The 24,365-nt window shown below is 37.2% G+C and overlaps 1 protein-coding gene across 5 annotated transcripts in view; it reads right to left on the bottom strand.

Annotated features, from left to right (window-relative positions):
* Nucleotides 1-19,647, bottom strand: part of ATP11B (ATPase phospholipid transporting 11B (putative)) — a 128,429-nt gene extending 108,782 nt beyond the window's left edge. The window contains exon 1 of one of the 5 annotated variants that reach the window (XM_030329704.1): nt 19,379-19,647. In XM_030329704.1, the coding sequence (XP_030185564.1) occupies nt 19,379-19,405 (27 nt within the window). In that variant the 5' untranslated portion in view covers nt 19,406-19,647. The remainder of the gene's footprint in view (nt 1-19,378) is intronic. The other 4 variants (XM_030329705.1, XM_030329703.1, XM_030329702.1 and 1 more) reach the window with 4 other exon arrangements.
* Nucleotides 19,648-24,365: the final 4,718 nt, after the last annotated feature.

Here is a 24,365-nt window from a genome sequence, read left to right as displayed (position 1 = left end):
ACTTGATCAGGATAAAAAGCTTCTGTACAGCAAACAATCAACAAAACTAAAAGACAATCTTTGGAATGGGAGATGATATTTGCAAGTGATGTATCTTATAAAGGGTTAGTATCCATAAACTATAAAGAACTTCTCAAACTCACCACTCCCAAAATAAATAATCCAGTTAAGAAATGGGCAGAAGACACGAATAGACATTTTTCCAAAGAAGACATCCAGATGGCCAACAGACACATGAAAAGATGCTCAACATGACTCATCATCAGGGAAATACAAATCAAAAGCACAATGATATACCACCTCACACCTGTCAGAATGGCTAAAATTAACAACACAGGAAACAACAGATATTGGTAACGATGTGGAAAAAGGGGAATGCTATTACACTGTTGGTAGGAATGCAACCGGTATAGCTACTCTAGAAAACAGTATGGACATTCCTCAAAAAGTTAAAAAGTGTAACTACTCTATGACCTAGCAATTGCACTATGAGGTATTTACCCAAAGGATACAAAACTACTGATTAAATGCGGCACATGCACCCCGGTGTTTATAGCAGCACCATCAACAAACAACCAAACTACGGAAAGAGTGCTTCAATTGATGAGTGGATAAAGAAGATGTGGTACATATATACAATAGAGTATTACTCAGCCATCAAAAAGAATGAAATTGTGCTATTGCAATGGCATGGAGTTAGAGTGTATTATGCTAAGCAAAATAAAACACAGAAAGACAAATACCATATGATTTCACTCATATGTGGAATTTAAGAAACAAAGTGGATGAACATAGGGAATGGGGAAAAAGAGACAGACAGGGAAACAAACCATAAGAGACTCTTAACTATAGAGAACAAATAGGGTTGATGGAGAGAGGTGGGCAGGGGATGGGCTAAATGGGTGGTGGGCATTAAGGAGGGTACTTGTCGTGATGAGCACTTGGTGTTATATGTAAGTGATGAATCACTAAATTCTACACCTGAAACCAATTTTACCATATGTTAACTAAAATTGAAATAAAAACTTGAATCAGTGAGAAAAAAAAACTTTTCATAAAGCTATTGCTGCCATAGAGAGGGATTCCTCTGATGCATCTGAGAAAAGTAAACTGAAAACCTTCTGGAAAGAATTCACCATTCTGGATACCATTAAGAACATCTGTGATCCATGGGAAGAGGTCAAAATCTCAGTATTTGCAGGAGTTTGGAAGACATTGATTCCAACACTCCTGGATAACTTTGAGGGGTTTAAGATTTCAGTGGAGAAAACAACTGCAGACGAGGTGGAAATAGCAAGAAAACTAGATAGAATTAGAAAGTGAAGCCTGAAGATGTGGCTGGATTGCTGCAATCTTATGATAAAACTCTAATGGATGAGGAGTTGCTTCTTATGGATGAACAAAGAAAGTGGTTTCTTGAAAGAGAATCTACTCCTAGTGAAGATGCTGTGGAGACTGTTGAAATGACAACAAAGGATTTAGACTATTACATAAACGTAGTTGATAAAGCAGTGGCAGAGTTTGAGAGGATTGACTCCAATTTTGAAAGAAGTTTTAGTATGAGTAAAATGTCATCAAGCAGTATCACGTGCTACAGAGAAACTATACCTTCATGAAAGAAAGAGTCAACTGATGGAGCAAAGTTCCTTGATGCCTTATTTTAAGAAACTGGCACAGCCACCCTAACTTTTAGTAACCATCACCCTGATCAGTAAGCAGCCATCAATATCCAGGCAAGACCCTCCACCGGGAAAAGATTATGACTTGCTGAAAGCTGACATTATGGTCAGCATTTTTTAGCAATAAAGTGTTTTTAAACTGAGGTATGTACATTGCTTTTTTAGACATAATAATGTTGCACATTTAATATAGTGTAAACATAAATTTTATATGCCCTAGGAAATCAAAAAATTCATTTGACTTGCTTTGTTGTGTTACTCACTTTATTGCATGCAGCGCTCTGGAACTGAACCCACAATATTTCCAAGGTATGCCTTGGAAGTATACACTATACTTTCAGCAGTCTGCATTACTGGCCATGGATTCACACTGATTATAATATCTGATCTTTATGTCTACTGAAGTTATGACTGCACACTTACCTTCTGAAATAGAAATTACTTAATATAACTGTATTTCTCTATTCTTCATGTAACAACTTCAGTTTTGATATTGATTTTTTTTTTTTAATAAATTTTTTTTTCAACGTTTATTTATTTTTGGGACAGAGAGAGACAGAGCATGAACGCGGGAGGGGCAGAGAGAGAGGGAGACACAGAATCGGAAACAGGCTCCAGGCTCTGAGCCATCAGCCCAGAGCCTGACGCGGGGCTCGAACTCACGGACCGCGAGATCGTGACCTGGCTGAAGTCGGACGCTTAACCGACTGCGCCACCCAGGCGCCCCTTGATATTGATTTTTTAAAGAAGTTATTAGTGTAGGCAGGTTACAGATTTAAATTTTATCACTGGATAAGAAGGGATGTAGCATTCATAAAGTATTTGTTAGGGTCTGACAGGGTTGAAAAGCAACTAGATACCTGGAAGACCAAAATATAAGTTACAAATACTGTCTTGGGTCTATAACAGAATCCCTCAAGGAAGAAGCTGCTGCTTTTACCATAAGCAGTACTGCCAGTATTCAAACCAGGAAACCACAACAAATATTTTCAAGTATAGATTTAAACAAGCTAATGTATTAGGTAAAAAATTATAAAAACAACATAAAAATATATTGAAATTAAAGAACAGACATGCTGAGTGAATCCTATTTAGTTATTTAGGCAAGAACTGAAACACAAAGTAGAAAACAGCAGGGTGGAAAAATGATAATTGTCTTATAAATTTTATGCACTGGGAACCTAAAAAACATGCTTCGGAAGAAAATAAAACATATGTACAAGGTTAAACAAATAGGACCCAGCAAATCCTAAACTACTGGTGCAAAAAATTGAAAATTAAACCTCAAGCAGAAAAATTATTATTTAGCAACATTGGGTCAAACTGACATAATTCTAAAAATGTATTTTTAAAAGACACAGACGACTATTTTCACTTCTTCCAGGAAGCAAGTAGTTCATTTACACTGCATAATGACTATTAAAATTGTACTGCTGATCTAGTTCTTGACTTCTACATGTAATGAAAAGAATTTCCTTTAGCAATCAATCAAAGGGTATTTACTGAGTACTTTCTACGTGCTTTGTAATAAGCTAAGGACTAGTGGTGATATAAAGAAATAGATGACTTAATCCCTGCCCACCTGGAGTTGATAAAACTTCAGTGATTTAGGCCTTATTTACCTTACATATCACCTAATTTCCTATTTCCACTCACATATTTAAGATCAAACTACAATTATTTTCTCATTTCAATGTGGGACACCCAGCATAGATATTTAGAAAGCAACTGGATATTTTTGTTCAGATGTTAGGAAAGAGGGTTGGACTTGGGATAGGAACCCAGCAAGCATAAAGATGATAGTTAAAATCAAAGAATGTATAAGACTGCCTGTTATGAGTGCACAGTGGAAGAAGAGAAAAAGGGCAAGAGATGGAATTCTCAAGGCTATCATTTAAGATACATGTGGGAGAAAAGGAATAACCAAAGGAGAAAGATCACCAGAGATAAGGAAAAGAGAGGAGAGGTGTGGCAGAAACACAGGAAGAAGTTGCAAAAAAGAATTACTTCATATGCTGTAGAGAAAGATGAAAACTGAAAAAAAGAGTACCGAATTTAATAATTAGGAAATCACTGGTGACTTTGATCAACACAGTTTGAATAAAATTAAAAAGGCTATAATGGATTGATTAAATAGGGGTAAAGAAGAGAGTGGGGAAGTAGGGATAGTAATTACAGCTGAATCAAATAAAATATATGTATTTTTTAGTGTAAGCGAATCATATTTTTAGGTTTGAAATGAAGCACCTGGTAAAGAGGGAGAAAAATCAAGTTATGAGAAAGACAAAATTATTGAAGGATCAAGGAATCATTAAATGTAATGTGTTATGCCAGATGGAGTTTTGAAGCAGAAGAAAGAACACTGGTGAAAAACTAACATCTGAATAAAGTATAGTGTTTAACTAATAATAATGTATTAATATTAGTTCACAGTGTAACAAGTTTAACCTAGTAATGTAAAATATTAGTAAGAGAAACTGGGTGAAGGGAATATACACGAATTCTTTGTATTATCTTTCCAACTTCTCTGTAAATCTGAAACTATTCTAAGATAAAAAGTTTATTTTTTAAAAGTTAAAAAAATAGTCCTTAAAAACAAGCACATCTACAAACTGAAGCAAACACACACACACACACACACACACGGGCATTACATTGACCTAGTTTTTCTTATTTTGCATAGAGTAACTGAAAACTTTATCTCAATCTATGGGAAACATCATCATTAGGGAACTCAGGAGGGGAGACAGTATAAAGATTATCAAAACCATCTATGATTACTTAAGAATTTTGACTTTCAGGGGCACCTGGGTGACTCAGTCAGTTAAGTGTCCGACTTCAGCTCAGGTCATGATCTCAGGGTTCATGAGTTCAAGCCCTGCATTGGGCTCTATGCTGACAGCTCGAAGCATGGAGCCTGCTTCAGGTTCTGTCTCTCTCTCGCTCTCTCTCTCTCTCTCTGTCTGCACCCACCCCTCTAAGAATAAACATTTTAGGGGCATCTGGGTGGCTCGGTCAGTTAAGCCTCTGACTTCGGCTCAGGTCATGATCTCACAGTTCATGAGTTCGAGTCCCATGTTGGGCTCTGTGCTGACAGCTCAGAGCCTGGTGCTTGCTTCAGATTCTGTCTCCCTCTCTCTCTGCCCTTCCCCAGCTCATTCTCTCTCTCTCTCTCTCTCTCTCAAAAAAGAAACATTAAAAAAAATAGAATAAACATTAAAAAAAATTTTAAGAATTTTGACTTTCACTGTCCCCTAATAAATACCTAAGTTTTTAAATTTTTTTGTTTTGTTTTCAAATTCTGCAAATATATGCTGGAAAAAAGGTTGACAACACTAGCAAGTAAGCAACGTACCAATTTCCTTTAAAGTTGCATAAAGAATTGGAACCACAAAGGGCGGGAGGGGAGGAGTCTCCTGCATATCTAAGTTAGAGGCCTGTGCCTTCACATTTAAATTTCAACAGGAAAACACATTAGAGAACCATTTGCCAGTTTTTCAATAGTAAAGAATCAAGTCCACCCTTATACCTTTGTTAGCATTTTTCAAACTTGTATATTAAAGAGCACAGTGGAGAACTGAGATAAGCAAATATATCTATATTCCCTTTGTAGCTCAGGAGATAGAAGAGTGAAGAAACAATTTCCTATGTACATATGATTAAGATGAACTGACTACAACTACTTACACTTTATCTGCCAACTGACTCATTGCAAAGGACTCTTTCTTCAAAGCAAAATCTTAGAATACCAATAAGTAACACAAGTATTTATTGGAAAAGATGTGCTTGATACAATGTGAGGCACTGTACCAAATGTGAGTAAAGACATCTGAGCATTCTGAAATATCAAACTACTTGGTATGCCCTTTATTAAATTATCCTATTAATTTTTAAAAAATACAATTTATAAATATTATGAGCACTGACTATATGCTAGGTAGTATGCTTGGTACTGTGGAAATACCAAAATGAGAAGTCAGGGCCTCTGTTCTTTTTATTTATTTATTTTTTTCATGTTTATTTACTTTTGAGAGAGAGAGAGAGAGAGAGAGAGAGAGAGAGAGAGACAGAGTATGAGCAGGGGAGGTGCAGAGAGGGAGACACAGAATCCCAAGCAGTCTCTGGGCTCTGAGCTGTCAGCACAGAGCCCGATGCGGGGCTTGAACTCACAAGCTGTGATATCATGACCTGAGCCGAAGTCAGACAACCAACTGACTGAGCCACCCAGACACCCCAAGAGCCTCTGTTCTACATAAAACTTCATTTAGAAGAAATAAGGCCTCTTAAACACACAAAAAAAGAAACAAAATATCAAGTAAAATGAGTAAAATTTTAACTGAAATAGCAGTAACTCCTTAGATGACTCACTTTTTTCCCTTTAGAAGATTATCAAATACATCCTTCTTAATAGAGTTAAATGTGACATAATTCCATTACAGGTGTAATAAGAGTTATTAATTAAAATGGACAACAATCCTATCTCTTTTCATCATTTCTAATATCTATTTCAACATCACAAACTTGTCAAACTTCAAAATAAATTTTTGATCTCGCCAGGTTCAAGACAAAAAGGAAATTAAAAACATGAAAACTGTAAAAAAAAAAAAAAAAAAAACCTTGCCATGCTGTTCAAAATCAATTTATATATATTGCATTTTATAGTAGATAACATTTTCAAGAGGATATACACTAAGGTACAAGCAAGTTCTAACAACTTCTGGTACCTAAAATATTGTGTCAACTTGAGAATGGCTATAGCTGAATAACTACAGGAACTCTCCACCACTTCTCTCCTCTTCCTCTACAAACCTGTCACTTGTGTCTCCGGAGTACCACTGTTGCCTAGAAATTTCTTCTCCTAACTCATTCCCTAGTGTTGCCTCACTCTTGAGCAGATTTAAGGTGGCAGGATTGGGAAAGAGAGATACAGGGAAAACTGCTGCTACTGCTAATTCTCTCCTACACTGCTAAACTCTCTGGAAAAACTCTCTAGGTTCAAGTCTTGCTGCTGATATTAGTTATTGGCCTTGGAAAAGTCCATACTGTGAGCTCTTCCCTTTGCTTCACAAAAGCAAAGATGTATAAAATACTTGTTTTTCTTTAATTAAGAAGACTTGGGCTGCCCAGGTGATTCAGTCAGTCAAGCATCCAACTTCAGCTCAGGTCATGATCTCCAGGTTCACGGGTTCAAGTCCTGCATCAGGCTCTGTGCTGACAGCTCTGAGCTTGGAGCCTGCTTCCAATTCTGTCTCCCTCTCTCTCTCTGCCCCTCCCCTACTTGTGCTCGGTCTCTCTCGAAAATAAAAACATTTAAAAATTAAAAAGAAAAGACTTAGCTAAGTTTAAAATAAGATAATCATTTCTGTAATCAGGGGTTGAGCCTTTGGGACTCCATGTCTAGAAACAGGCAGTCTGAAGTTCAAATCCTTTGACATGATAAGGATTAATAGCATCCCTTTGTATCTGGGTCCTAGAGTCAGGATCAACTTAAAGGAAGCTGAAAAAAACTTGTGTACCTTTAAATATGTATAAAACCTCCAAAGAGATAATAATATCTCTTTTTTTAAAAGAAAATATTATGAGAAAAACCACACAGATATGCATCAAAAACAGACAAAACTGAAAGAGGTCCAATAAATATGGAAATTAAAAAATCACTTAAATTAAATATTCAGAAGACAGTATGAACTCTAGATTGGACACAGGTGTGAGAATTAGTGAACTGGAAGCTAGAACTAAGGTATTCACAGTGAAAGCAACACAGAAAATACATGAGAAATATGAAAAAGAAGTTTAAAAGCCATAGAAGACAGAGTAGTATCAAGCAAGAGTTCTAGACTCAGACTATTAGAGGCTGAGAAGCAGTATGTATGTATGTATGTATGTATGTATGTATGTATATGTGTATGTATGTATTTTTAATATAATTTATTGTCAAACTGGCTTACACACAACACCCAGTACTCATCCCAACAAGTGCCCTCCTCAATGCCCATCACCCACTTTCCCCTCTCCCCCACTCCTCATCAACCCTCTGTTTGTTCTCTGTATTTAAGAGTCTCTTATGGTTTGCCTCCCTCTCTGTCACTATTTTTCCCCTTCCCTTCTCCCATGGTCTTCTGTTAAGTTTCTCAAGATCTACATATGAGTGAAAACATATGATATCTATCTTTCTCTGACTGACTTATTTCACTTAGCATAATACCCTCCAGTTCCATCCATGTTACTGCAAATGGAATGATTTTATTCTTTGAGAAGCAATATTTAAAGAAAAAAAATAGCTGAAAAATTTTCTGAACCATATTAATAAGAGCCTTCAGCCTGAAAGCACACACAAGTGCAGAGTAGGAAAAACATGAAAAAATATTATAGATACAGCACAATAAAATTACAAAATATCAAGGACAAAGAGATAACCCTAAAATCCATGTAACACAGATTACTAACAAAGTAATGGCAATTAGATTAGAAACATACTTTATACCAGCAATTATAAATGTCAGAAAGCAATGGAATAAGTAGTATCTTCAATATTGAGTGAAAGTAAATGTTAATCTAGAATTCTGTACCTAAATTAGTGTTCAATAATAATTATGAAATAAAGACATAAAAACTGAAACAGATCACCCCTACAAAAGAATGTATTTCATTAAAAATAAAAGTAAATCCAAAGGGAAGAGGTGGTATGCAAGAAACAATGGTAAGTAAAAGAAATCATTAAATTTTAGTAGAAAATAAAAATGAGTAACTGCTAAAAAGTTGGAAAATGTTTGAGTTTAAAAACAAGCAGAACTAGAACACACATTATGGGGGAAAATATTTGCAAATTATTTATTTGCTAAGGGTCTTGTATCTAGAGTAAAAAAAACTCTTAGAACTCAATTAAAAGTATTCTAATTTTATTCGAGACAGAGAGAGAGAGAGAGAGAGCACGCACAAATGGGGGAGAGAGGCAGAGAGAGAAAGAATTTTAAGTAGGCTCAACTCAGTACAGAGCCCAATGTGGGGCTCGATCTTATGACCCTAGGATTATGACCTGGGCTGAAGTCAAGGGTCAGATGATCAACCAACTGAGCTACCCAGGTGCCCCCTTCAAAAATTTTTTAATGGACAAAAAGATTTGAATAGGCATTTCTCCAGAAAAGGTGCAAATGGCTAACAGGGACATGAGAAGATGTTTGAAATCATTAGTTATTAGCAAAATGTAAATCAAAACCACAATGAGGTATCATTCCCACCATGATGGCTATAATTAAAAAGACAAAACCAAGAGTTGACAAGGATATGAAGACACCGGAACACTTAAAAACTGCTGGTGGGAATGTAAAATGGTGCAGCCACTTTGGAAAATAGTTTGGCAATTCCTCACAAAGTTAAAAATAGAGTTACCATATGATCCAGTAACTCCACACTTTAGGTATATACCCAAGAGAAATGAAAATATATATGGATGCAAAGACCTGTCCATTAGAGGTCAAAGTAGTGTTATTTCTAGCCAAAAGGTGGAAACAAACTAAATGTCCACCAACTGATGAATAGATAAACAAAATGTACTATATCCATACAATGAAATATTATTTGACAAAGAAAGGAATGAATTACTGATATGTGCTATGACATCAATGAACCTTGAAAATATTATGCCAGGTGAAATAAAACAGTCACAAAATACCAAATACTGTATGATGCTATTTATATGAAATGTCCACAGCAGGCAAATCGACAGAGACAGAAAGTAGATTCGTGGCTGATTAGGGCTGGGGGCTACAGGTTTGGAGGAATGGAAAGTGAGAATTACTGGGAACATAGTCTCTTTTAGGGGTATAAAAATGTCCTAATATTGGAGTATGGTGTTGGCTGCACAATTCTATGAATATACTAAAAAAATTGAAACTTTAAATGGGTAAATTGTATGGTATGTGAGTTAAATCTCAATAAAGCTGGTAAAAGGGAAAAAAGTAGAGCTAAACTATTATGTAAGAGTAATGTGAAAAGTGAGAGTGGAAATACTTGAGTTAAAATGTAAATCCCTACATTATTTGTAGGCAGATAGAGATACTCAATATATAGGTATAGCTAGAAAATAATAAAATACAATCCATAGCGTCTACCTCATCAAAGAGAAAAATATGAAAAGAAACTTAACAAATTAAATGCAAAGTCAATCAAAATCCTAGAATGATTCTCCACAGAAGTAGGTAAACTGATTAAAAATAGCATATGGAAGGGTAAAGATCAATGCAATTCTGAAAGAAAAAAAGGATTGGGGGGTCTGTTCAGCCAGATATCAAGACTTTATAAAAAATACTATAATTAAGACAGTGCATAACACCCCAGTTACATTAATGAATAGATGATCTAAACAGAAAATCAACAATCACATATCAGGCCACAAAGTAAGTCTCAACAAATTCAAAAAGATCAAAGTCATACCATCTTTTCTGACCACATGCTATGAAACTAGAAATCAACCACAAGAAAAAGCCTGGAAAGCTCACAAATACATGGAGGTTAAATAAATGCTACCAGACAATGAATGGGTCAACCAAGAAATCAAAGACAAAATAAAAAAAAATACACAGAGACAAATGAAAATGAAAACACATCAGTCCAAAATCTTTAGGATACAGCAAAAGTTGTTCTAAGAGGGAAGTTTATAGCAATACAGGCCTACCTAAAGAAGAAAAAACCCAAATAAACAGCCTAACCTTCTACCTAAAGCATCCAGAAAAAGAAAAACAAATGAAACCCCAAACTAGTAGAAGGAAATAATAAAGATTACAGTGGAAATAAATAAAATAGAAACTAAAAAATAGAACAGATAATAAAACCAGGAGTTGGTTCTTTGAAAATATCAACAAAATTGATAAACCTTTAGCCAGACTCATTAAAGGGAGAGGGAGGGAGGGAACACACTCAAATAAAATCAGAAAGAAAAAGGAAAGGAGAGAAATAACAACTGACACCACAAACTACAAAAGATTGTAACAGAATATTATGAAAAATTATACGCCAACAAATTGGGATAACCTAGAAGAAATAGATAAATTCATAGAAACATACAATCTCCCAAAACTGAATCTGGAAGAAATACAAAACTTGAACAGACTGATTACCAGTGATGAAACTGAATCAGTAATCAAAAAACTCTTAACAAACAAGTCCAGGCCCAGATGGCTTCATAGGTAAATTCTACTGAACAAAATGACCTAAAGAAGATAAAGGGGCACCTGGGTGAATCAGTCAGTTAAGCATCCACCTTTTGGTTTTGGCTCAGGTCATGATCTCATGGTTTGTGAGATCGAGCCCCATGTCCAGTTCCACGCTGACAACACGGCCTGCAAGGGATCCTCTGCCTTTTCTCTCTGTCCCTCCCCTTCGCACACCCTCTTGCCCTCCTTCTCTCTCTCTCTCTCAAAATAAACAAATAAATAAATAAACATTAAAGAAGACATGATATCCATTCTTCTCAAACTATTCCAACAAATAGAAGAGGATGGAAAACTTCCTGATTCATTCTATGAAGCCAGCATTATCCTGATACCAAAACCAGATAAAGAAACTACAAAAAAAAAAAAAAAAAAAAAGATAGAAAGAAAGAAAAAAAGAAAACTACAGGCCATATCTCTGATGAACACAGATGCAAAAATCCTCAACAAAATATTAGCAAACTGAATCTAATGATACATTAAAAAAAAATCATTCATCATGATCAGTGGGATTTATCCCTGAGATGCAAGCGTGGCTCAATATTTGCAAGTCAATCAATGTGATACATCACATCAATAAAAGAGATAAAAACCATATGATCATTTCAATAGATGCAGAAAAAGCATTTGACACAGTACGACATCCATTCATGATAAAAGCCCTCAACAAAGTAGGATCAGAAGGAACTTACCTCAACATAATAAAGGCCATATATAAATCTACAGATTTAATGCACTCCCATCAAAATACCAACATTTTTCACAGAACTAGAACAAGCAATCCTAAAATCTGTATGGAACCACAGAAGACCCCAAATAGCCAAAACAATCTGGAAAAGAAAAACAAAGCTGGAGGTATAACAATCCCAGACTTCAAGTTGCACTACAAAGCTGCAGTAATCAAAATGCTATCTATCATACTGGCACAAAAATAGGCCCATTATTCAATGGAACAGAAGCCCAGAAATAAACCCACATTTATATGGTCAATCTTTGACAAAGGAGGAAAGAATATGCAATAAGGAAAAGATAGCCTCTTCAACAAATGGTGATGTAAGAACTGGATGGCTACATGCAAAAGAATGAAACTGGACCGCTGGCTTACACCATACAAAAAGATAAAGTCAAAATGGATTAAGGACCTAAATGTGACCCCTGAAACTATAAAAATCCTAGAGGAGAGCACAGGCAGTATTTCTCTGACTTTGGACACAGCAACTTTTTTCTAGGTATGTCTCTGAAGGCAAGGGAAATAAAAGCAAAAATAAACTATTGGGACTACATCAAAATATAAAGCTTCTGCACAGTGAAGGAAACAATCGACAAAACTAAAAGACAACCTGCTGAATGGGAGAAGATACTTGCAAGTGACATATCCATAAAAGGTTAGTATCCAAAATAAAGAACTTATACGTCTCAACACCCATAAAACAAATGATCCAATTAAAAAATGGGCAGAAGACATGAGTAGACATTTCTCCGAAGAAGAATTACAGATGCTCAACATAATTCATCATCAAAGAACTGCAAATCAAAACTACAATGAGACATTACCCCACACCTATCAGAATGGCTAAAATAAAAAACACAAGAGGGATACCTGGGTGGCTCAGTCAGTTAAGCATCCGACTTCGGCTCCGGCCATGATCTCTCAGTTCATGAGTTTGAGCCCCGCGTCAGGCTCTGTGCTGACAGCTGAGAGCCTGGAGCCTGCTTTAGATTCTGTGTCTCCCCCTCTCTCTGCCCCTCCCATGCTCATGCTCTGTCTCTTAATAATAAATAAACGTTAAAAAAATTTTTTTTAAAAACAACACAAGAAACAAAAGGTGTTAGGATGTGGAAAAGTAGGAACCTTTGTGTCCTGCTGGTGGGAGAGCAAACTGGTGTAGCCGCTGTGGATAACAAGCGGTTCAAAAAGTTAAAAATGGAACTACCCTATGATTCAGTAATCACACTACTGGGTACTTACTCCAAAAATACAAAAACACTAATTCAAAGGGATACATACATCCTCATGTTTAGAGCAGCATTATTTACAATAGCCAAATTATGGAAGCAACTCATTTTATCAATAGATAAATGGATAGGAAAATATATATATGGAATGTTACTCAGCCATAAAAAGGAATGAAATCTTGCCATTCACAAGTATAATGAAAATATAATATTAGCGCATATAATGCTAAGCAAAATAAGCCAGTCACAGAAAGACAAATACCATATGATTTCACTTATGTGTGGAATTTAAGAAACAAAACAAATAAGCAAAGGGAAAAAGAGGAGAGAAAAATTAACCAAGAAACAGACTCTTATCTATAGACAACAAACTGATGGTTACCAGAGTGGGGATGGGTGAAATAAGTAAAGGAGATTAAGAGTACACTTATAATGATGAGCATTGAGTAATGTATAGAATCACTGACTCACTAGATTGTACACCTGAAACTAATATAACACTGCACGTTAACTACACTGGAATTAAATGAAAAACAATAAAAAAGTGCATTACTGGCGCACCAGATCAACAGATGAATTAAACTGAAGACAGAACTTAGGAAGAGAACAAGATGCATGAAAGAGAATGCTGGTATATGACAGAGAAGTCAAACAACACTGATTAGTGGGGGAAAAGATGGCTCATTCAATAAAAAGTACTGGGACAAATAACTCCATATGGGAGAAAATAAATTCTCTATTTCATACACAAAAATCAATTCCTAAATGTTGAAAAACTAAATTTTAAGACAATTTGAAGAAAACACTAGAAAAACAGCTTTATGATCCTGGTGTATGAAAGGAATATCTGAACAAGTAATAAACTTGTTTATTATAAATAAAATCATTAGTCCTAATACATTTACCTACAATAGCTTTAAAATTTCTGTGTCAAAAAAAAGACACCATCGACAAAGTTAAATACATACAAGGGAGGATGAACTGGAAGAAAATATTTACAACAAACACAATAAAGAATTAGAATACAGATTATTGAAAGAACTAATAAGGAAAAGACAAACTATCCAATAGAAAAACAAGCAATATATTCATATGAATGAAATACAGGACACTTGAATCTCACTAGCAATCAGGGAAATGCAAATTAGAACAAAATAAAATACAATTCACATCCATCAAATTGGTAAATTTTTTCATGTCTGACAGTACAAAGTGCTGATGAAGATATAGGGAAAGAGGAACTCACATGTTTTGGAAAATAATTTGGCAATACATGCTAATAGTTATAATGTATACACCCCATTACCCATCAATTCCACTTCTAAGTATTCCAATTGAAAAAAACCCCACAAAAACATAAATATGATCACTGCAACATTTTTGTAATAGGAAAAAATGACAACAATCCAAATATCCATTTCAGAAGAAGAGCCTCCTAAAAGACTGGGTAGGGCCAAGGTTGCTTTATTTTGTAGTATGAGAGCCTAGCAACATGCTATCACAGATTAGGTGTTCAGAAAATGTTCAAGTGAATAAATAACTAAATGAGAAAGAAATGGTGTTACTGAAAAGTAGATAAAGAGTTGAGAAAATTTTTGCTATATGGAGAACTAAAAATAGACAAAAATCCTTGCCTTCATGAGATAAATGAGACAAATAAATAAATTACAGAGTATGTTAAATAGTGTTAAGTGCTTAGAGAAATAAAAAAAGGGCTGGGGAATAGGGAAGTATTGGGAAGGTTTACAGTTTTATAGTGAATGTCCAGAAAAAGCCTGATAAGTAACAATTGAATAAAGACTTGAAGGGAATAAGGGAGCCAGCGGATGGCAGTGTGGGGGATTGACATTCCTAGAAGAGGTAATAGCCAGGACAATGATCTTGAGATTAAAGTATGTCCGACCCTTCTGATAAATTGCAAGGCAGCCAGTGTGGATAAAGCAAAGTGAGGGAAAAGTGACATGGGATTTGAGAAGCAGTTTGCTGGGGGGTCAAAGAAGGGGGAGGTTGCACAGAGGGATACAGATCAAGCAGTCCTTATAAGGTTTTGGACCTTATAAGGACCTTATAAGTCCTTATAAGAAAGCAAGTCCTTATAAGGTTTTAAACACTGAATTACATGATCTAATGTGTGTTTTAATAAAATCATTCCGGCTGCTAGATTGAAAACAGACTGCAGGGATTGAAGGGATATTTAATGACAATAACGGCAATCATAAGGTTCTTTTGGAGGATCTAAGCAAGGTCCCTACTTCAGTGCTGCTGGGATATTTCGTATTCCTCTAATGCTTGACCTCCCTAATCAAATGAAAAACTGGGTGTCTAAGAATATAGGTCTAAACACAGAGATAAAAGAAGCAAATATTCAAAGATCTAGGTTCTTAAACACTAATTCCTGAGATTAAAACTTACTTAGCCATACCAAAATGATACTACCATAGGCCTGTGCCTCCTTTTCTACTCTTAAGAGAAAGGCAAAGAACACAGCTACTTCTAAACTGATGCTGAAATAAATCTGATAATCATTTATTCAACCAACATTTGGTTGGTGAGTATCTATTATGAATGGGCCAGCTGCTGTCTTGAGTCCAAGGGATATAAAGATGAATAAGATATGCCCCTACCCTAAGATATTTACAGTCTAGTGAGTTATCCAGGCTTATATCATGTGCTATACAGAAACACAAGCACACTTTTCGTGTTATACAGCAACACTAACAGAAACACTATAACATAAGCCACAAATGCAAGCTACACATACAATTTTTAAATTTCTAGTAACCACATTAGAAAAATAAATAAAAAGAAACAGGTAAAATTAATTGAAATAATATATTTTACTTCACCCAAAATATCAAAAATACCATTATTTCAACATGTAACCAACATAAAAAATTGGGACATTTTACTTTTTTTTTTTTTTTTTACTGTTTTCAAAATCCTGTATTTATACTTAAGAATATCTCAATTCTAGCTACATTTCAAGTGTACTGGACAGCACAATTATATAAATCTATTTTCGAGAAAATTGGAAATAATTTGACAGCCACAAGTACACGACAAAGTAAAATAGAGGGAGACTTCAACATGTTTACTGGTTAAAGGAAAAGAGTTAAGACTAAACATAGTATAGATAATTGATAGGGCATGTGGAGAGCAAGATCAAAGACAGGATCTAGAGCACAAGTAGATCAGTTAGTTTGGAAAGGAGGACAGTCACACCTTTCTTTGTGACAGGTGGAAAGGGAAGAATTAAATACAGGTATAAACAAATTTGGTAAGTGTGAGAGAACAGAAAGTTGAAAGAGTTTAGTTTAGCTTCCCATTTTTCTCAGCAAATCAGAAGACCATCTCACCAGGCCTTTTACTACAGCCAAAATCTGAAGGCAGAACAATTTAAGAAATAGTATCCTGGCATGACAAGATTAAGTTGGATTTTTGTAAAATTACAGTAGTTTTCTAGTTTTCTTCTGGAGTGGTCAATCTTGAATTTTGTCATTTTATCTCTAAACACAGAAACAATAACTCTGGACTCATTCTTTCCTTACCTATTCATTACTCAGCATACATGTATCCAATGTCTACTTCATGTCAAGTACAGTGAGTCGCTGAACATACAAAGATGAATAAGACTTACATTTGCATCCCCAATATTTAGCATATTATAATGTCTGCACACAGTAAGTGCTTTAAAAACATAGCATTATATTGTTCTGTAAAGAAATATTACATGTCAACTAAAATATGTATTAGCAAAGACTTTAACTTAAAAGTCTAAGGAAGCGCTGTTCAATAGAATTTTCTGTGATAATGAAAATGTTCTACTCCGAAATGCCCAATATGGTAGCTAATAAGCACATGAGTTTTTAATTTAATTAATTGGATTTTAATTTTAATAGCGTATGTGGTTAATGGCTACCATCCAAATCCAAATATTAGAATACAGTGAGTAGCTAATGGCATTTTCACTATTGAAAATGTGCCATTTCTAAAGGGTTAGAATCAAGGTGCTGTCATCTCTAAAGGGTTAATACACATAATATGCTGTTAGAAATGAGCATACTATAATACTAACTGTATCAGAAAAATATCATAAGAAATTCTACTTAGAATTCTCTTTGTATAAAATAACTTCAGCACTGTGAGCCAGAAAAGAACAAAAGAAAAAGAAAAAAGATATGCCAATTTTTTCTTTTCACTCTACTTCCTCAAGGGGAAAACATCAACTTGAGTTTTCTCATTGTGTCAAGTAGTGAAAATACTGTGTGGAGACAAAGAGTCAAAGATTTCTTAAATTAGGAATTATTAGAGCATAGGAATTATTTTTGTAATGAAATAACAAGAAACTTTTTTGACAAGACAACATAAGTTGTTAAGATCAGGATTCATATAATGAATTGTTTATAACTCAAAAAAACCCATTCTTGTGATTTGCTTATTAATGTCCCCAAGTTTGTCCCACTTACCTGAATTTTTAAAGTGAACCTACTGCTAAAAGACATTCAATCCACAGAGTGAATGCAAGCATAATCTAAACTAGACTTTGAGTTGAATAATTTCTGGCATAATAACTAAAATAGCTGTTTAGGCCTGGGATAGTAAAATGAACTTTCATGACTCTGTGTATCCACTATCCATTATGTATAATTTAAGTGACTGTACACACTTAATCAGAGATACAAACTCCCACACTGGAACAGATCTGATTACATACTTAGATCTGATAACTTAAGAGTAAAACCAGTGAGGTGTGCAACTAGATGTCAGAAATGGAATTTTTTATGCACAGCAACTTGTTCAACTTGTTAACTACCCGGTAAGGCAGTTGTCTTGTAGATTAACTACACAACTTCCTGCCCTTCCTTTTAGTTGTGTTCCTTTGAAGCCATTTTAAAAAACATTACCAGATTGCCTGTCTTGAAGATGAGAGTGGTTATACAACCAAGATTTTATTCGGGTTAACAGAAATACCTAACACTTAGGTGCAGTGTCTTAATCTATTAAAAAAGCTTTAAGAAAACCACTTTATAATGATCTGCCTACCACACAAAAACAGCATCAGCTAAATAAATCTTCTAAATATAAAGACTGGCAAATCAAAAGCATGAGATCAGATCTGTGATCATTAACTTCCAGAGTCAAGTTGTGCTATGGCTTATTGCAATAAAGCCAGGGTATTACAACAATACCGTGTTATAATGACATCATTAGCTTAGTTTCCTAACGAGGCATATATATGAATCTACAATTAGCTAAAAATAGGAAGCCAACACTTAAGTGGCTGGCAGTTCCAGTTAATTTGTAAGATATTTTTCTAGTAATATATTTCACGATGCCTTTTGCAAAATGAATTAAGAGAAGGCTGGCTCTGAAAACAGATTTAATATTAAAATGCTGTTCTAGAGCAGGGAAAAAGAGGTATCAATGCTTTAGTCCCACAAAATCTTTATAGTGCCACAAAAATCGTTTTTGCTGCACTGCCTTTTGAAGTAGTAAATGAAAATACTGAGTTGTAGCAGCATTAATTAATGCGATTTAGAAATTAGGCAGCAGCCAGCAAAAGACCTCATCATAGAGATAAGATTAGACTTCTTCAGCCAGGACCAATTTCTGTCCTCATTGTCACTGTTGCCTTAGTGCTGTATTTTCTGGGCTGTAGTTGCCAAGAGGCAGGAAAGATTTTTCTCTCTGAATTAATTCTGAGAAAGGTGGCGCTTTTTATATGCTTTAAATCACCCTTTTCTAAGATTTTTTTTTTCTCCAGATGTTTCAGTAAAACTGCAAAGTTAACCATTGGTTCCAAACCTGTCTCGTTCAAACTGCCTTGAGAGAATGGAAAAAAGTAAGGTTCACATTCCAAAAGTTTGACTTGAGGTGGGGTGAGGACAGGGTAAGAAGGAAAACATAGTTCTTCTTAACTTTCGTCCAAATCTTTTCCGAAAGTAGACGGGGTGTTGGAATATTTTCTTTCCCTCACCCAGGCCTTGAGTAAAATTTCTTTCGAGGCGAGGTGGTTACATGAGATACGGTACCCTCCTCGATAACCAACTCCAACACTGAATCGTGACACCCCAACTGCAAACAGTGACAAGACGGGGCTGAAGATTAAGTCCTTCCCCTCCCCTTCGCTCAAATGTGTCCCAAATCGTTAAGGGCAGGAAACACAAGCCTCTTGGCTCTCCCCAACACTCAGTCTCTTTCCGTACCCTTGCCCTGTTTCCTCGGGGGGGACGCAGAACCCGCTCCGGACCCCGGCTCGCGGCTGCGGCGCCAGGAGCGACGAGAAGGGAGGAAATCAGAAGCGCGGGGAGGAAGCAGCCGCCTCCGGCCGGCCGCGAAGTCCGGGGCTCGGAGGCGAGACGCGTGCGGGGGCCGTGAGGGGCTTTCCGGCTCCGGCCCCGCGCGCGTCTCAGTCGCGGCCTAGCCCGGCGCCCGAGCCCCGGCCTCGCGGCTCCGCGCCGCCAGCCCTACCCCGCCATCAGGGCCCAAGAGGCCGCGCGGCGGCGGACGTCCGGGAGGGGAAGAGGCACTTACCAGCTGCTGCCGAACCCAGCGCCACATTACCCCGCCGTCGCCGTCCCGGTCCCGCGGCACGCGAGGGCCGAGGGGCTGCAGGTGGAAGCTGACGAGCCAGAGGGGGAAGCGGGAGTGCCCCTCTGGCTGAAGTTCCGCTCGCCGCCGCCGCCACCTCACTCCCCGCGCCGGGTCCCCATCTCGCCGCGCCGGCCCTGAGGTCCTACAGGCGCGGCCCCGGCGCCGCCCCCGCCCGGCGCAGCTGAGCCGGCCGCCACGCCGCAGCCACCTTCATTATTGACCGCTGTCACCCGGAGCACCACCACCACCCCACCCTCCCTGCCCGGCCCCCCAGCCGCACCCGTGCCCGCCCCCGGCTCCCGGGCCCGCCCCCGGACGTGACGAAAGGGGCTGTGCGGACCCTGGGGCCCGGCGCGCCCGGCAGCGTTCGGGAACCAGAGTCAGCCGGTGGGCGGGGCCAGCCGCGAGTGTGGCCAGGTGTAGCTTCTGCCCTCTGTCTCCTTGGCCCCCATCCCAGGGGTAGGATTAAATCGCGCCTGTCTCTCCCCAGAGTCTGCAGCTTCTTGCCGACTCCTCTTTCTACCTCCTGTGGCTGTCTGCCTTCTCTGGTACCCCCGTCCCCCAAAACGCATACACACAATCTCGGGTGTAACGACTGAAGGTTAATTCTCAAAGGTCTCAAGTTCAGGTTTAATTAAATTGTCAAAGTCTTTGTCTTAATGCATAACGCAGCTCCCTTCTTAAACAAATGACTGAGCTGGGGCTAGGGGAATCTTGATCACTGCCTTTAAGTAATGTTGAGAAGAGTTGCAACTCCCCTGTGCCTGGTCCACTCTAGACCACTGTTCCCGGGAGAATGGAAGAGATAACTCTGTTTTGCCTTGCTAAATTGAACAGGTTAGGGGAAGAATATTTTCTATGGGAAGGTAGTTTTTTTCCTATAACTCCTGTAATCAAAAACACTCAGAAGTAGCAAGACCCAGGTAAGATAAGGGTATGGATAAATAAAGGTAAAGAAGAATATAAAAGCCACTAGAAAAGCCAAGGCTTTGACTTGGAAGACTGAAATGAAGCGCCAGGTCTCGTTTTCTTCAAAAGTAGCCGCATATACATCTTGAGTGTTATATACATTTATTGTGTGCAGTATTTTTGCTGAATTAAAGCACACTTCACGAACGTACAGGTGTTTGCGGTTAAAACAATTCTTTCCTTTCCTTTTCTTTTCTTTTTGAGAGAAAACAGAAATGAGAGTAAATGACCAGGCAAGCTATTGCATATGTACATAATATTTTCCTTTCTATAAACATTCCTTACTATATAATGAGTATCCCGCGCCGCAGATAGAGCCTTTCCTTAGGGATGTTTATGACCTATAAAACCAGGAGCAGAATATTATAAGTAATCCAACTATAGAAATTAGCTAGATATTTAAAGGAAAAAATAATCTCACTTTTGTTCTTATGATTGAACCTTGCTTTTTGACCCTAAAAGGAAGTTTGAGATACATTTACTTGTTATACTAATAAAATATTACTACCATGCATGGAGCACTTGTGTGTCACAGGCCCTATACTATGCTCTTTACTTGCATGGTCTAATTTAACTCCCCTCTATCCTTTGAAGTTGATATTATTATTTCCATTGTATGGATGCAGAAATGGAGGCTCAGGTTAAAAATTTGCTCAGAGTAAGGAACTTGGCAAAGCTGGGATTCAGACTCTGGATGGTCAAGCAACAAAACTTGTGTGCTAAAGATATGTAGAGAAACAAAAATATGACCATACCTACTTAGCATACCTACTTTTCACCTGATTAAAATTAGGCCTGGAAATTTTTATATATATGCCATTAACATGTTGTATTGATTTTTCTTATGTTAGAAGTAGAAATCTAGAGGATACTTTGTGCATTATTTAACAGTGTCCTAAATTTCAAAAGGTAGAAGTGGGAAGAGGACTTGATTCTAAATGCTATGGTGAGATGTGGTGAGGAGTGATCTTAAGATAACTATAAAGATCATAATTGTAGCTCAGACTGTCAGGAATAGAATGAACCCTCAAAGCAGTATTTTGTTCTCAAAGCACTTTTCAAGAGCAATATTATATACCTCATATTAATCGAAAAAGCATAGAGTATTTTTATACTGTAGAGTATAACCCATTAGTGGTAATGAAATCAACTTAATATGTCATGATCGGCATTAAAAAAAATAGAAACAGAAAAATCAGAATATATTGCCTAGTGTAATATGTATTGTTTTGTGAAACTTTTGTTTCAGGTCTGTGTGTGTGCTTGTAGACACATGCATAATATTAAGGCCACAATATAAAAAGAATTTCTTCCTATTGGTTTAGTTGGAAAGGTTTAAAAAGCAGTGACAGGGGAATACACAGGACGTAAGGCAGGCACCAGCTGTAAAAGAGAGAGGGGCGCCTGGGTGGCTCAGTTGGTTAAGCGTCCGACTTGGGCTCAGGTCATGATCTTACAGTTCATGAGTTTGAGCCTCGAGTAGGGCTGTGTGCTGACAGCTTGGAGCCTGGAGCCTGCTTCAGATTCTGTCTCCCTCTCTCTCTACACCTCCCCCACTCATGCTCTGTCTGTCTCTCTCTCTCTCTCCCAAAAATTAAAAAAAAAAATTAAAAAATGTGTTTGGAGTCAGTAGTAATTTATTCATTTCACAGCTATTTCTTAAGTAGTGAGCACCAAATGTATGCATAACAATGGCCTAAAACTAGAAGACACAAATGCAACTTTTAAGGTGACCCCTTCTTTCAGGGTGGAGTTCACAACCTAGTTGGAAAGAGAAGTTACAGAGAGGTATCAGTTAAATAACTGCAGGCACAAATACTCAAAGAGTGGAGAAAGCTCAAGGTGTTTGAGTTACAACTAATAAGAGTAATAAATAGTAATAAGAGGTGGGGTTGGGTAAGGATAAGCATAGCGCTGGGGGAGTTTCCAGCTAGTCACAAGAGTTTACAGGAGATGGGCAATCCCTGGAATTTTCTGAACAAGGAAATGACGGGATGAAATCAGAATGCTATTCCATAGACCCTATACGTGATAGGTAGGAGAGAGAAGAAAGGTCAGATATGAAATTACTGCTAGAGTGAAGCACTGAGTTCAAAAGTGCTAGACTGGCAAAGGGCCAGAAGTAAATAAAGCATGTTGTAGGAAGCTGTGTTTGGTGACAGACAAGGAAACCTGAAACTTAAGCCATTCCCAGTGAGGTGACAGACCTTCCAAGAGAGTAAGTTTACCAGCATCATAACAGCCACTGAATTCATGAGAAATGGTTCTTTTTCTTGAGTAAACTTGTTAATATAATTCTGTGCTAGTTACACTTGTGAGGTGTGTTTAATCCCAGGGGAAAAAAATACATCTCTTGGTTTAGTGTGACAGGTATAACAAAGAACAAAACGAAGAAGGATATTTTTCTTGATTGTCTTGGATGATCAATAGAAAGCACAGGCTATGTGCTTGTTAAGGTCAAAATTTCTGGCTCATTCATTTCGGTACCCATAGTGTCTATAGGGTACTCAATAAATGTTAAATAAATCAGTTATTCTGATATCATTTACATATCAGTTTACTTATATGTAAATGAGTAGTTAAAGAAAAAATACCTAGTGCAGGAATATCAAAGTAATATAAAGCAAAGCATACTGAATGATTTCAGTAGATCCCAGGCTATGCAGTAAGACCAGTGGTCATCATCCGTTGGACTCAGGCCACTCTCTGTTGTGTGCCTCTTAGAACTCTTCAAGGGTCAGTCTGATTGGAGGACACAGAGTCTTACCAGTCTTTTGCCTTAATGCCTTAATTATTTCTTCAACAATGGGAGCCATTAGATGCTGCCTAGAATCTGCTCTTTCTCATTTTTTAAAAGGACAACTTTCTACCTTCTCAAAATCATAAATCTAGTAGATTATACATTATTCCACTTAAAAAGTGATTAATTATCACTTCTGGTAATTTTCTGATTAATTATCATTCCAGAATTTCTAGATCAGCTTTCAGGCAGAGAGAAAACAGACTTCAAGCAACCTTTTCCAGCACTGACCAGGATTATATATTTATCACCTTGTGAAGAAATTCATTAAGAACAATATCACATTACATATTTGCAGATTTTCTTGAAAATTTCCCAAACAAGTATCAATTGTGGACTAAGTTACATAAACAGTTTTAATTTTTGGCTATTTACGCTTACATAGAACTGAAACTTAAAACCACTATGAAGGTTAGAATACAGAAAAACGACTCTTTCTTGGGGCACCTGGGTGACTCGGTCAGTTGAGTGTTTTACTCTTGATTTTGGCTCAGGTCATGATCCCAGAATTGTGGGATGGAGCTCTGTGTGGGCCTCTATGCTGAGTGTGGGACCTGCTTAAGATTCTCTCTCTCCCTCTCCCTCTCTCTCTCTCCCCCTCTCTACCCTCCCTCTCTGCCGCTCTCCTCCATTCTCTCTCTAAAATTAAAAAAAAAAATTGACCTCTTTCTTGAAGAGCTAAAGTATGCGAACATAAATATGGTCAGCACCTTCCTTCTTGCTTATTTTTAAGTTGCCCTTTAATAACTCAATACTACTTTTGCATGAACCAGATGCAGCATTCTATCACCTCTCTTGTAAAACATAGAAAAATGAACCTGTATACTTTTTTTCACTTAGTTTTACTTGTCATAAGAGGGGAGACACTCAAATAGACAAGAGTCTGTGATTGAATTACCAACAGAAAGAGTGATAGCCTCAGATCAGCTGCAGCAAAACCAAAGCCACTGTTGTTAATTGACAGTCTCTAAACCTAGCCAAGTTTTGGTTAGTTGCGCTACACAATAGATTAAATTATTTAGCCATCTAGAGGCATTAGTTTTGTCATATTTTAAGTTGTGAGCTTCATGAGGAAATTTCACTGCTTGATGTAAGATATTTTATGAGTGTTTTTCTTTCTGATTAAGATGACTGCATTAGGGACACCTGGGTGGCTCA

This window comes from Lynx canadensis, chromosome C2 (genome assembly GCF_007474595.2).
Source record: "Lynx canadensis isolate LIC74 chromosome C2, mLynCan4.pri.v2, whole genome shotgun sequence".
NCBI classification, from domain to species: Eukaryota; Metazoa; Chordata; class Mammalia; order Carnivora; family Felidae; genus Lynx; species Lynx canadensis.
This window is presented reverse-complemented; position numbering and strand designations above follow the sequence as displayed.